Genomic DNA, 13737 nt, shown 5'->3' on the forward strand with positions numbered 1-13737 from the left:
AAGAGTATTTAAAAGACGTACTATCGGTAGTACTACTTGGTACTCCATATAATTTCTATTAATCCCATGAACATGTCAGGGGTAGAAGATTGAGTCCTGATCCAGTTCTGCAGGAGCCACGGGAACTCGAAGTTTGGGGAACCCAAACAGTTTTGTATATTTTATATTTTATATTCTTATATTCTATATTCTTATTTTTTTATATATATATCCTCCATATATTATATTCAATATACAATATATTCAACATCAATCAGCATAAATATACAATCTAATAGAGGACAACTGCATATCTATAAATCCAATATCAAGAATATACTGAAGTTAGTCCCGCCCCCCCTTTAACCCACTCTCCTATTATCTTTCTTCCCCCTTTTAATGGTTTTTTTCCCCTTCTCATACCTTACGTGGATTCACTTCCTTGCCTTTCATTCCTTTTCTCTACGCTCTTTTTTTAACCCTTTTTATTTCTGTTTCGTTTATTTATTTTTTAAGGATTATTTTCTAATTTTTTTGGGTCAAAAAAAAAAACTAGTCCAAGCCTGTCAACTGTAAACTCTTCCCCCAATTTCCCCCCAGTCTTACCCCCTTTTTTTTTTTTTCTTCAGGTGTTTTTTTTTTCCCTTTTGGATTTCCTAACCTCTTTAAGCTAATGGTTTTTGTTTGTAGTCTTGCATCTTGAACTTGAATTCTTCTTCTCTCCTCTCTCAGGAAGTTGGATATACTTGTTCTGCATGGGGGATTGACATATATATGTGGCATTCTCTAAGAGAAGAGAAAGAAAAGGACAGGTTTGTCTTCTATCCCCATTCCCCAATTCCACCCTGATTGAATGAAACATTCCAATTGACTTTGCGAACTTCATTTAGACACGTCTCCATTTGAAGAGCTTCGTCTTTTTTTTTTTTGTTTGATAATATTCCTTCTTCTCCACCCGACTCCTCCCTATTTTTCCCTCTTGGCTGTGGAGTCATCTCCTGAATGGTGATCTGATACTCCCTTTATTTTTTATTTTTTATATTTTTTTCCTTTTCTCTTCCTCAGAGCTTCTCAGTCTGGTAGTCAGGGCCTCTTATCCCCGACTAAGGCTAGGTTCTTGTCTTTGGACAAGTGTTGGATCTATCTCGCCATGCAAGCCTCGGATGTATCGAGCATCCCGAATAATTCGCGTCTAATCCCCCCCCGGGTCTAAATACGCGCTGAACGGTGACACTGGCTTTTCCCACGGAGCTTACAACAACAACCACCCCAACCCTATCCAAGGATTCTCGGATCGGAACGCTCGTCGCGCCAATATCCCCGCTATAAACACTGCCGCCGGCCAACACTCCGATATGGCATCCGGCTTCGATATGAACTATACCCCCCTTCTCCCCTCCCAGCTGCTAGTAGGCAGCCCTTTCCAACCAGGAACTCCCTCAGCTTTTGCGTCGCCTCAGTTTGCCAATTTTGGTGGCTTCCCGCAAGCCAATGGCAATGGACACGCCCAAAACAACCAGAACCATGTGCACAGCCCAACGCAAGGTATGCAGAACCACAGTTTGTATGGGATGATGTCACCTGATGGTATGGGTGCCTCTCAAATGATGGGACCTCAATCGCCAATCAATGGTCTGGGAGGTATGGGCAATGCGGCTCTCGGTAGCCCCCAAGCTTCCGTGGCCCCGGGCATGTTGTCGGGAACCAGCCGTACCGTGTATCTTGGAAACATCCCAGCTGAAACATCTGCTGAGGAGATTTTAAATCACGTGCGTAGTGGTCAAATTGAGTCGGTGCGCCTGCTCCCTGATAAGAACTGTGCCTTTATCTCCTTTTTGGATAGCAGCTCCGCCACTCATTTCCATTCAGATGCCATCTTGAAGAAGTTGGCCATCAAGGGAAATGATATCAAGGTCGGTTGGGGCAAGCCTTCACAGGTTCCCACCTCTGTTGCCCTGGCTGTACAACAGTCGGGCGCGTCGCGTAATGTTTACCTTGGAAACCTGCCGGAGGAAACATCTGAGGATGATCTGCGGGAGGATCTGGGAAAATTTGGGCCCATTGATACCGTGAAGATCGTGAAGGAGAAGGCGATTGGATTCGTCCATTTCCTGTCGATCAGTAATGCCATGAAGGCCGTCACCCAGCTCCCCCAAGAGCAACAATGGCAAGCGCCAAAGCGGGTGTTCTACGGCAAGGACCGTTGTGCGTATGTGTCCAAGACTCAACAGCAAAATGCTGCGCAGTTCCTTGGAATTGCACCCGGATATGCCCACGTGCTGAACACCGCGGATCGTGATCTGATTTCTAATGCGCTTGCGCAGCAGTCTGTTGCCGCGGCCGCCGTGGCAACCACAGCCGGCGGTGTGAACAATCTCGGCAACCGCACCATCTACCTTGGAAATATTCACCCCGAAACTACTATCGAAGAGATCTGCAATGTCGTCCGCGGAGGCTTGCTGCACCATGTCCGATATATCCCAGATAAGCACATTTGCTTCGTTACATTCATCGATCCCACCTCGGCCGCCTCCTTCTACGCCCTGAGCAATCTGCAGGGGCTGATGATCCACAACCGACGCCTGAAGATTGGATGGGGCAAACACTCCGGCCCTCTCCCGCCCGCCATTGCGTTAGCAGTCAGCGGTGGTGCCTCACGCAATGTCTATATTGGTAACTTGGACGAGGCCTGGACGGAGGAACGCCTTCGCCAGGACTTCTCGGAGTACGGTGAGATCGAATTGGTGAACACACTACGCGAGAAGAGCTGCGCCTTTGTCAACTTCACAAACATCGCCAATGCCATCAAGGCTATTGAGGGAATGCGCAACCGGGAGGATTACCGGCGATTCAAGATCAACTTCGGCAAGGACCGCTGCGGAAACCCACCGCGTCAAGCCGGAAACACCCAGAACGGACAGCAAAACCGCAACGGAACCGGCATGGAAGGCCAGTCACCACCATCTGTTCTCAATGGATTCCAGCAGAACCTCAGCCAGTCTGGCTCCCAGTCCAGCCCGACTCGTCCTGCCCTTTCCCCAGCATCGGGATCCACCGGCTCCCAAAGTGGACAGCTCCGCCACCCGCTGCAGAACGTGACCTCTCCCTCTGGAGTTCTGAATGTCGGCTCGAGCAATCCGCTGACCATGTACCTGAACCAGATGTCTGCTCATCAGGCACAGGATCAAGAGAACCAGCTCAACGACTCCATGGCCCTCTCTAGCTTACAGTCCCAGTCACAGCAGTCGCTGTACAACAGCGTCAGCAACGGCGACATGTCAAATGGACACATGGACCCGCCTATGCACCAGCATAAGTCCACCAACAGCTACCTGAGTGTGGCAAATGGATCAGGGCACGGTCACCACGCAAGCACCAGCAGCCTTAGCGTGCCCCGTGCTTCGCATTCACGGGCTGTCAGCTTGCCTTCATTCTCCCAGGAGCCCTTTGGACCTGTCTCTGGTCAACCCAGCCACACTCGCGCAGGTGCGGCCCACCAGCCTCAGAGCAGCTTCTCCAGCTTCTCTGCCCTTGGTGGACTCAACCACTCAGGATTTGGCCTGGCCATTCAAAACGAAAACTCTCTGCCCGGCTGGGCTGAAGAGGAGATCGGAGCTAAATAATTATCTGCGCACGCTCCAAAGGATTCAGCCTTTGACTCATTGTCCTCGGTGAACCTAATGCCACATTATTCTCTTTTCTTACATATAGTCCCTTCTTGATTGTCATGTCTTTCCTCCCCCATTCTGATTTGATTCGTTTCTTGTATTGGTCATAATCTCTTTTTTTCACTTTGGACTCTTTGCCATTCACTTTCAACCCTTGTCTTTTCTTTACTTTTTTTTGGCTTTTTTGGATTTTCCCCCTTCATCCGGACATATTCCGTTCGCAATGATTTTATATTCCCCTATTAATCCTTTTCACGCCATATTTTCTCCTTTTACCACCTTGTATTGCTAGCTGGCCTTGAGTCTCTTCCTTTTTTCATCTTTGACTTTTTTTTCTATCTCTTTATTTTGACTGGGGGCTGTGAGTACGCTGCATGTTTCACTGGATGATGACCATGGAGAGGGACGAGCGTGGCGGCGATTACCACGTTGCATAGCGACTACTTTCGATTTGGTCCTATTGGCTTTTATTGCTAGCAGAAAAATGGCCATCTACCCACCACACTTGAAACATTAGTTAGAAATGTAAATGATCATCTATCTATAATAGAAATCAGCCAGATTTTACACATGAAAACGTTGGGTCAAGGCACATGTCTTTCTATTGTATTGTCCTATTGGATTCATATTATGTATAGATACAGCCAGTCTTATTTTTGATTGGTTTCCCCTCATTTTGCTCTCACGTAGATATCTGTCGTTAACATATACAAAACCAATGTCACGTGGTTGATAAAACCAAATCGGGTAAAGATCGGACACATGAAATTGGATGCTTCAAACCACCTCATCCATTCGTCTCTCCTCCACAACCCCAAGAAAGCCATCGCAAAATCTACGTTATCTTTGCATCATGGCGCTTCCACCAGAGCAAATCAATATCAAGCGTCGGCGCGAGGAAGAGCCGGTCGAGACCCTATGTACGAGAACAATCCCCTTGTTTTTTTTTGCCCCGCAATATATACCCCTTTAAAGAGATACATAATCCCATGGAAATGGTTGTGCCTCGAGATGAAACTTCGACCGACACATTGACAACAGAAACTAACTTACTCCGCAGTCATTCAATCTGCACTGCACCAAACCAAGCGGCGCTTCACAGACTTCGTCTTCCACAGAGTCACTCTAAAAGCCAGCGAGAGCGCGAGTGGAGATGCATCCCCAAGTCCACCAACAACGCCAGCTGTGCAGCGGCTCCTGCGGAGCCCGCGCTCAGTAAGCAGTCTTCATGTAAACCGGCGCGCGCCAGCATCCTCGATGGGCGTGCCCATGGTGCGGGCCACCTCACCAGGAGCAGAATTCCGCGAAGCGCAGCGCATTGCAAATGCACGCAAAGAAGCGGAAGAAAAGCACCGACGTGCCGTTTACGGGGGGCCCTCTCCTTTCACTGATCTACAGCCCAGCTCTGATGTCTCCCACCAACCCGTGGTGCGTGACAGCAGCCCATCATCAGAGGCATCCTCCAGCCGCGCGCAAGCCTTGCGTCGCTTCCAGATCTCGCGCTCAAATCTCGACTCACTAAGAAGTTCCCCTGGTGGAATCCAGAAGCGACGCGCTGGTGGTCCCGCTCCAGGTGTGGCCGTGCTCGTCGAGCAGCTGCAGCGGAATGCGCACTCGCGCAAGGCATCCATGGTCTCGGATCTGGTAGCGGAGGCACGGTCTCTTTCGTTGAAGCCCAAGGAATTTGTCCAGGACATCGACGCCAGGCCCCCGTCACCAGTTAAGCCACGCAAACGCCCTGTCGTTAACCAGGCCGAGAAACGGTGGCGCGAGGAGCGCAAGGGTGCCATCTCGGCTGCGAAGCAGCATCTGTCAGATACCTTGGAGAAATCTGCTCAGACACAGCAGAGGAGCTGGGATCAGGAGTCTGAACGTCTGGCCCATGATTTGGAGCAGGTCGCGCTGGAGCTTGAGCGCGAGGCTAACCACGACCATGGTATGGATATCGATGTCCCTGGAAAACCGGCCCCTCCCCCGCCTGCATCCTTGCAGCATGCTTTCGGCGCAGCTCCCAAGCCCCCGTTGAAGCATCAGCCCCGGCAGCCCAAGGGACCGAGAGTCGCACCTACACCACCGCAACCTGCGGAGCAAATTGAACAGGCTGTAGAGGAAGACGACGAAGGCGACTATGTCTACGATGTTTACGTCCGACGTCCACTATCGGAAGCTGAGATGCTGAAGAATCCACTTGCTGAATACGAGTCCGACCAGCAGCAAAAGGATATCGCCAAGGCTCAGCCTGGAGTCGGTGTTATTGTCATTACCGCTGAGGACGAGGAGTACTGGGATGATTTCATCGAAGATGACGAGGAGGAGTGGGATAGTGAGGATGCGGACTCTAATGGTATGTGATGCGTTCCCTCCTTTTGCCCCCTTTCTATCCTTTTTGCTTGCCCTCGTCCTTTCCCTCCCATAGACTTCCGCTAACACTCTTCGGCTACAGCTGAAAACCACCCGGCCAACGATTACCCAGATGAAGAAGCGTCGTCTGATGAAGACGAAGACTTTGACTTTGACGATTCAGCGAGCGAGGATGGCGGGACTGGGTACATGTCTCGCTACCGTGGGCACGTAGACTCGGATGAAGATTACTGATTCCTGATTTGGTTGTTTATGGCTAGCATCAAAATAGTCCGCCGTGCAACACTGCCCTTTTCCCACCTCTCTCTCTATCTTTGTTCTTGCTTTAGCAGAGCTCTGTTGATCGGGCATTTGCTTTGATTTACCTCGGATACCTCAAGTTCATATTTCGATCAAATAAACCAAGCTTCGTTTGTCCTTCCTTACCTGCTGCGGCTACTAAAAGTCAAGACTTGATCAATCAATTAAGATGATACATTGAGAGCATCAGCTAGAGACGGGGAAAAGGTGTCTGGGACTAATATTGAAACGCCTAGCTCAAGGTATCTACGGGCTATCCATAGTCTACATGCCCCACACACTGTCAACTGAAAGAGGAAACTGGTACCTCAAGTACGGGCAAACGAGCGCTGCATAGATGTTTAACGGCGTATGATCCCTAGATTAGACATGTCGTATACCTGTCCTCTATACCTCCTAAAACATTAACCTACCATACCTAACACGCATGTGTTCTCGGTGGAATAAAGAGTCATCCCCGGACCTAACAATATCCCCGAAACAAAGAACCAAGATGAAAGAAAAACCCCCTCCCCCCACCGCCGATCCTGCATTGAAATTGAAATATGAAACGAAGCCACTACAAACTATACAAAATACCACCTTGCTATCCAGTATCCCCAGCCGCGTAGGGATGCATACATACAAGACACGCCTTGGCAACCAGTAGCACCAAACTCCCCCATCCAACAGCGTCACAAAAACAACCCTAACTTAACCCATGTCTCCCCACCACAACCACGCATTTACCAATTCCATACCTATCCCCGAACAGCATTCCACGCATATCCCGCCCCCTCCCACTAAAACCGCAAAAAAAGTATATACCCAAAAGTACTCTGCGTAAATGCCCCTCGTTCAAGGGGTGTCGTCGGAATAACTCCGTGCATGGAAAGTGATCAGGCAATCGAAGTTAAAACCGCACGAAGGTGTGTGTGGGCCAACGTTCAATTCTCCGATCTACCCCGGGCGAACCAACCAAGGGGCACGGGTTGTGTTGGGGGGCGGTGCGGCTTTTTCGTTTGTTTAATGTCGAGATAGGAAGGAGTTAGTTATCGTGCCACGTGGGTTAGGTTTTTGGTGCGATGCAGTCATCCCAAGATGTGATGAGATTTAGGGATGGGCCGGGGGCCGGCGTATTGCGGGGTAGATATGCAGATGAAGTCATTTGGAGGGTGTGCTGGGCGGGTAGAGAAGTTTTGGTGTTGGAGTTGGTTTGTTGAGAGATGGTTATTGTTATGATTGCGTTGGTGATGATGATTGTTGTTAGGTCAGGTGTTGAGATATACATGTCGGTGTGTCGATCTTGTATCTAATACGTGATAGGTATGGAGTTCATTGGCTAGAGAATATATTTACTGTTGGTCATTTCTCTAGTTGGTTGGTTTTATGACGATTTATAGTGATCATCTATATTAACTATAGTTATTGTATACATGGATGTATACATCCATGTAGTGTACATCTTGCTACGGATTACTCCGTACAGACCGGAGTTTGGTGTAGCCAAAAGCCGAGATATTCTTCGCTGTACGAATCAGTCTACCTGCATACCCCGAAACAGTGAACTCTGCATGCTGCAGGAGATCTATCCTATAGCGGTCACTAGTGTAGCGCTATAAGCTGTTGAGTGCAGTGACCTAGTAACCCAACGAACGACGAACAACTTCTATTTGACATGAAATAGAATTCAATAAATAGTTTTATAGTTGCATTTTCACGTGCTCACGCGTTCCAACGGCGCTTGGGAAATGTATAATAGCCTTTCAGGCAAGGCTGCATATCAGTCTACATGCGGACACTCAAAAAATTTAAGACAAGGCTACCAAACCCCACTACAACCTGCAGAAATAGCCCCATGCCTGCCGGAAACGCGGCCTAACACATGCGAAGTGTCGAAGATCATAAAAAGATAAAATTCGGCACGAAACCGGGAAGATCCCGGTGCACGATGCCAGATGTCTTGTAATCTTCACGCATTTACCTTTTAGGTACCTTTAGACGACAGGGAAGATCAACTGAAGAAAATACGTAGTTTTCCGTGTTCTCCGGTTTCAATAAACCCACATTGATATTATTCACGTTTCGGCTACCCCGAAGTATTTCCATGGGTGGACACAAAACTATGTTATAGCTCGGTCTTGTTCCATGGTTGACTTTAATCTACTGCAATCTAATATCTCAATTCTGGTTGGGCGGATATAACAGGCAAGAATCTTTGTGAAGAGGTGAGGCTCTGCAAAAGGAAATTCAAAAATAAAAATAAAAATAAAAAACCCGTCACGCCAAAGGTAATTTATTAATCCACGGAAAAATATTACGTGTTATGAAATTACATAGTACTACACCATAAAATACAAGCACAGATCATTTTACCCCGAAATCCTTCAGCCCCTTCGTTGATTCACTGATGTACTGTGTACTGCGTACTCCGTCTGTACGTTTCCAAACATGAAATCAACCGTGCAACGTTCTGACTCGCAAAATGAGACTTTATGGGCAAGACCAACGTCACTCCCGAAGAGAATCCACTTTATTCAAACCTGTGCCCCCCCCTGCAATGACCCAATGGGAACATTAAATATCAAAAGAAGGCTGTTGCCAAACAGAGTCAAGATATGCGAGTTGTCGTCAGGTTCATGTGCTCGGGCAATCTCAAGGTATCCGCTATTAGTTGGGCTTGAATATCCTGCAGCGGTCGGAGGAACATCGGAGAGGACAATTCGTCCCATTAACGAGGATAGATACACTTGGTATCCATGTGATGTTGCAATCTTTGAAGCGATCCTTGAAGACTCATATCTATGGTGGTATTGAATTACCTGAAGATCAATGCCAAGTCTGCTATACGATAGTGCCCGATTATTATACTTTGGCAGGTGCTAATAATATTTGAAGGGGTAAATCGACCTGCCAAAGTGGGTGTATATGGAGTAAAATGGATCCTTTGAAGTTTGGGACCTCGTACGGAGTACTCTGTACGAAGTACTCCATAGATAGTATGATGATGATTATACTTCAAGCTTATTATTACTCGTTCTGAATTTGACCCAGAGCTCGGAGAAATCCATGAATCATCAAGGGAAAAAAAAGACTATCTAACGACCTGCTAAACTAGGTATAGTTTCCTTGATGCAATCAATGTCTGATGTCTCCTTCCAAAACAAATACGACCTCAAACTTCAAAGCTGAGAACGAAATACTACACACCAAAGACCATAGTGCGCCCCTCCCCCCTCCTTTTGAACCACTCACCACTCAGACGAATCCCGAAGCGACACATTCCGAAGACCAGTATCTGATACCCGACAGGCTCGCGAATTCAATCCATCAGCTGAAACATCGAAGTGCAGAAATAGCTCACGCCAGAAGGCCCGATCCCGGAGCTAATGACCCGGGTCTCTGGCTTCGGTGTGATGATGGCAGCATTAGTGCTTTGCCTTGTTGTCCATGCCCGGGGGCTGATTGGTGTGGCTGGTGCAAGAAGTACTACGCACGTGCGGGCATTGACTTGATCGGTGTACTCACCGATAGTTTATAAAGGACGCCGTGCATTTGACTGTTTACTGCTTTAGGGAATCGGGGGTGGTCCAAAGGGGGTGTACAATGTCCGAATGTCAACGCGCGTGCATTCAACCCATGATCTCCGCGGTCGCTCATGATCATAAGTCAAAGATGCTATTGTTGTTAATAGTCTTATTCATTCTGACGAATGGGAGATGATTCTAACTGTTGGTTTCTTGGAACTTTTTTTTCCCACTTTTCTTTTTGTGGGGGGCTTTGTTTTTTTTTTTTTTTTTCTTTCCTTTTCGAAGGATCCTCCATGTCACATCTCCCCATACGCCAACCATCCACAGACACACACACCCTGGTCACCCCCTTCTTTCCTGACCCAAACCCACATCCAATCCAAGTAGCGTTCATAATACCTTGCAGTGAAAATCTCTTTCTCGTTAAATCATAGGCTGTGGTCCATCGTAGATATGGCGACATCCCATCGTTTCACTGCATATCCTTCGATCGGGTGCCGTGTAACAGATTCCGTGCCAGATCAGGCCGCCAGGGCTGATTGAATGAATCCACTCTAGGAAATTTGATATTCTACAGGATTTAGTGTGTATTCACGGGAACCAGGGTGCCTTTTGCAATACCTTATCCCAGAGTAATCTTCCATAGAAAAAGAGACGATAGGCCAGAATTATCCTATCTGGATCTGACATTGACATTGTTCTCCACATGATGGATGAACTTTGCATATACGCCCTATCAAATCACAATACAAGACGGCTATGTTTAACCGGCAGTTGGTGGGCCGATTTAATTTAAGGTCTAGAGACTGGTATACGCTACTCTGTACAATATGTATATAACTATGTATGCTCATACGACCGTACTGCACAGACCAAAGTTGAACCAGACAGATCGTGTTCTCTGGAGCTGAAGAGTTGTCTGCAGATCAGAAATGGTAAATAAAAATAAAAAATAAAAATCTGTTTCGTACTATGTACAATATATTGTATGCCGTGTAACCATCTCCTACATATATATCCGTGGACCTCCGGGTGAATTATGCACACTTGGGAGGCCTAAGATAAGGCAACTCCCCCTATACAATCACGAGATTCTAGAACAATAACCAGGACCAAGCTAACGACAACGTAAGACGAAAAGAAGAAATAGATCATCTAAAAAAGGGAAATAAGCACAGCCTCCGTGAGTTCGTGACGAAATCCCACGTGTCACTAGTGCTTATGAGTACTCCTCATCTCTCCACAGCCAGGATCAAAGCAGCTTCTTGGCTTGGGGGGCCGGACAATGGTGACTATGACACCTAGAATCGGGATTATACACTCCAGAATTATGCCGCACAATATACGGAGTATATTGTACTCCATCTTGATAGCCACTAACCCCCAGGAAGGGAAAGGTAGGCGAGAAACAAATAACCTTGGCACGGAAACTGAGGTTATACCCACTATGCCCACTCGTGAAGAAGATCGGCAAGGGAAAAATAGACATCCAATAGTCGACTGGAGATTATAGTATTATCGAAGGACGGGAAGACATCATGCAATAGCTATTTCTTTTTTCCTTTTGATTCTAGAATTCAATAGAGGGTTTCTTGTGGATATCCCGCGTAGCGGATTGGTGCGTTTTGACAATTCTTGTATATTAATGTCAATATCGTGACTGATGTTATCCACGTTATCGACGCAGAACAATGTGCCATACAAAAGGAGTATGGAGTACAAAATACGAAGTACAGTCAAGCTGGTTGATAGGTAATATCACACAATATACTCCGTACCTAGGTACTCGTAGCCTTACTTTCCATCATTATCCTAATGCGTACTAGTGTAATCCACTATTTGCCCAGTAATGTGTAATTAACGTAATGGAAATATAAAATACACTGACATCTAAGACAGCTTATGTATGTACTCCGTACAACCAAAAAAACTTGAAGCTAACCTTGTATTTTAGTATTTCCGGCCGGAGATTCTCATTCGCTGCTTCGCTTATCATTTCGTTATGATTTGCGCGTTGATCGATTCTAGAAGCGTAACTCGGAGTCTAATCCTTTGAACTGAACTGTGGTAATTTCTTTTTCAAACCCAGAAAACTGGAAAAAATTCCGCCTTAATTCCGTCTTCCGTCTTTGTCCTTGCATTTGCCGCAAAACCTACAGACCCTCTTCATGACTTGCCGAAAAGTTAGATCTCCCTTTAGACAAAGGTGACAAACAAAGGTGACAAGAGTACGGAATACTCCATATCTACCTCCCCCTAGACTAGATACGGAAAAAGAAGCTGGAAGCGCTAGTAGATACTGGATATTGAACTAGCTTGGCATGTCATTTTCTCTAATTATGATTCGTGAAGCTGGCATCCCGTACCTGGTCCAATAATATAATGTTGCAGGGATGTATTAAATTAGTATGATGCTAGCATGACGATATTGAATATCCAAGGCCGAGTGCCGAACTAGCACAGACACAATCAAAAACCGGAAGATGATCGTATTCAATTTCATTGCGGGTGAGCAACGATGGATCGAACCGTGCAGGATTGGGCCGGCCCCCGTTTAATCGTTTTTAGTGGGAATGATGGCATGGGGTCCAAGAAGCGGAGATATGCGGATATAAGACCTTCCACTAATATCTATTGCACATCAACCATAGGCTAGTCTATCTGCATCTATTGTATTAAATGTGTAAGTATATCGCGGACACGATTACGGAGTATGTATACTTTAGTTATACTACTACATGTAGTAAAAACGCCTAGTTGATGTATGGGATATACAGCTAATGCTTCTACTAATGTGGGCGTCGTGTCTAGCGCGAGAGGAGTCTTGCATTGGTACCATGCGGCTGAGATATACACCGAATCTGCGTGGGTGAAAAGGTAGAAGCTGAAGCTACGCCCCCCTCCCCGTATGTAGTTAGATAGGCGGACTCGGATCCGAATCGGAAGGCCGAGAGGAGTTACGGGGTGTTCCCAGATGGGACATAGTTGATTATTAATTCTTATTTTTCCCTGACAAATTTCCCACCCTATGGATTCTAAGGTTCAAAGGAGAATAGCCAAGAGATAGTTCGTTGGAGATTACCCGAGACCCATGATCTGATGTTGCAACACTGGCGCCCGGCTTTTACGCCTTTAGCGGGCCCCAACTGCCAACTGCCAACAGCGCACAGCCAACAACAGCCAACACTTTGCGGCATTACCGGGGGTTTCGGGATGGTCGCTCTTGCATGCAGGAGGTCACTGTCAGGTGTTCTCACGCCAATGCAGGATTCTCAATGCGCTCAGCACTTGTTTTTAGTGCAATCGGTAGCTTGTTAGTTTGTTGGCTAGTTGGCTAGTTGGTTAGTTGTATAGGTATTATGTACTCCGTAGCCAACAATGTAACCAATGTACGGAGTACAACGTGCATGCTCCACTAATCCAGATTAAGCACTATCCTGCGGTCTTAAACGCTCAAGGCCAGTAAAAGTATCATGCCACGCGTTCTTAGATCTGACAGTTCGGCGTAGTTCGGAGGATCGACTCCGATCCAAAGTTCGCTTCGAAAACTATGTGAGCCTCAATAAGCCCGATCCATGGTTGGAAGATGAGGGGGTTTTGAGACCTGAGGTCCGAGTAGGAATTATCCCTAGCTAGAAAATATTTGGAATCAGAATCTCCTCGGAGATGTACCAGGCAATATCGGTATCATTGTAAACCGACTTCCACATGCATCAAGGGGGATTGCCTACTTCTACAGAGTACAGATAGAATTACAGATTGGAGAACGTTTTGTCTTGTCCGTTGCGGGGGAAGAGGAAATCTACGTATCCCCCCTTCCTCTCTAGGCAACGATTCTACCCGCTCTGAGATTGTGATTGTGGGTTCCCCCGAGTGTTGCGCAGTCACTGCGCGTCTCCGGTCCAGGGCCTATCCAAGAC

General features: G+C 46.9%; 2 protein-coding genes across 2 annotated transcripts; both read left to right on the top strand.

The window, feature by feature from the left end:
- Positions 1 to 1334: 1334 nt before the first annotated feature.
- Positions 1335 to 3602, top strand: N7487_011600 (putative differentiation regulator (Nrd1); the record flags this gene model as incomplete). The annotated part of the gene is made up of 1 exon (XM_056879330.1): positions 1335 to 3602. The coding sequence occupies one exon, from the start codon at positions 1335 to 1337 to the stop codon at positions 3600 to 3602; it is 2268 nt and encodes a 755-aa protein (XP_056724649.1).
- Positions 3603 to 4419: 817 nt separating this feature from the next.
- N7487_011601 (Iwr1 domain-containing protein) lies at positions 4420 to 6281 on the top strand (the record flags this gene model as incomplete). The annotated part of the gene is made up of 3 exons (XM_056879331.1): positions 4420 to 4567; positions 4708 to 5991; positions 6091 to 6281. 3 exons carry the CDS (start codon positions 4420 to 4422, stop codon positions 6240 to 6242), a joined length of 1584 nt encoding a protein of 527 aa, XP_056724650.1. The 3' UTR covers positions 6243 to 6281.
- Positions 6282 to 13737: the final 7456 nt, after the last annotated feature.

This window comes from Penicillium crustosum (assembly GCF_028827405.1).
Source record: "Penicillium crustosum strain IBT 35664 chromosome Unknown utg000005l_segment0_segment0, whole genome shotgun sequence".
Classification (NCBI taxonomy): Eukaryota; Fungi; Ascomycota; class Eurotiomycetes; order Eurotiales; family Aspergillaceae; genus Penicillium; species Penicillium crustosum.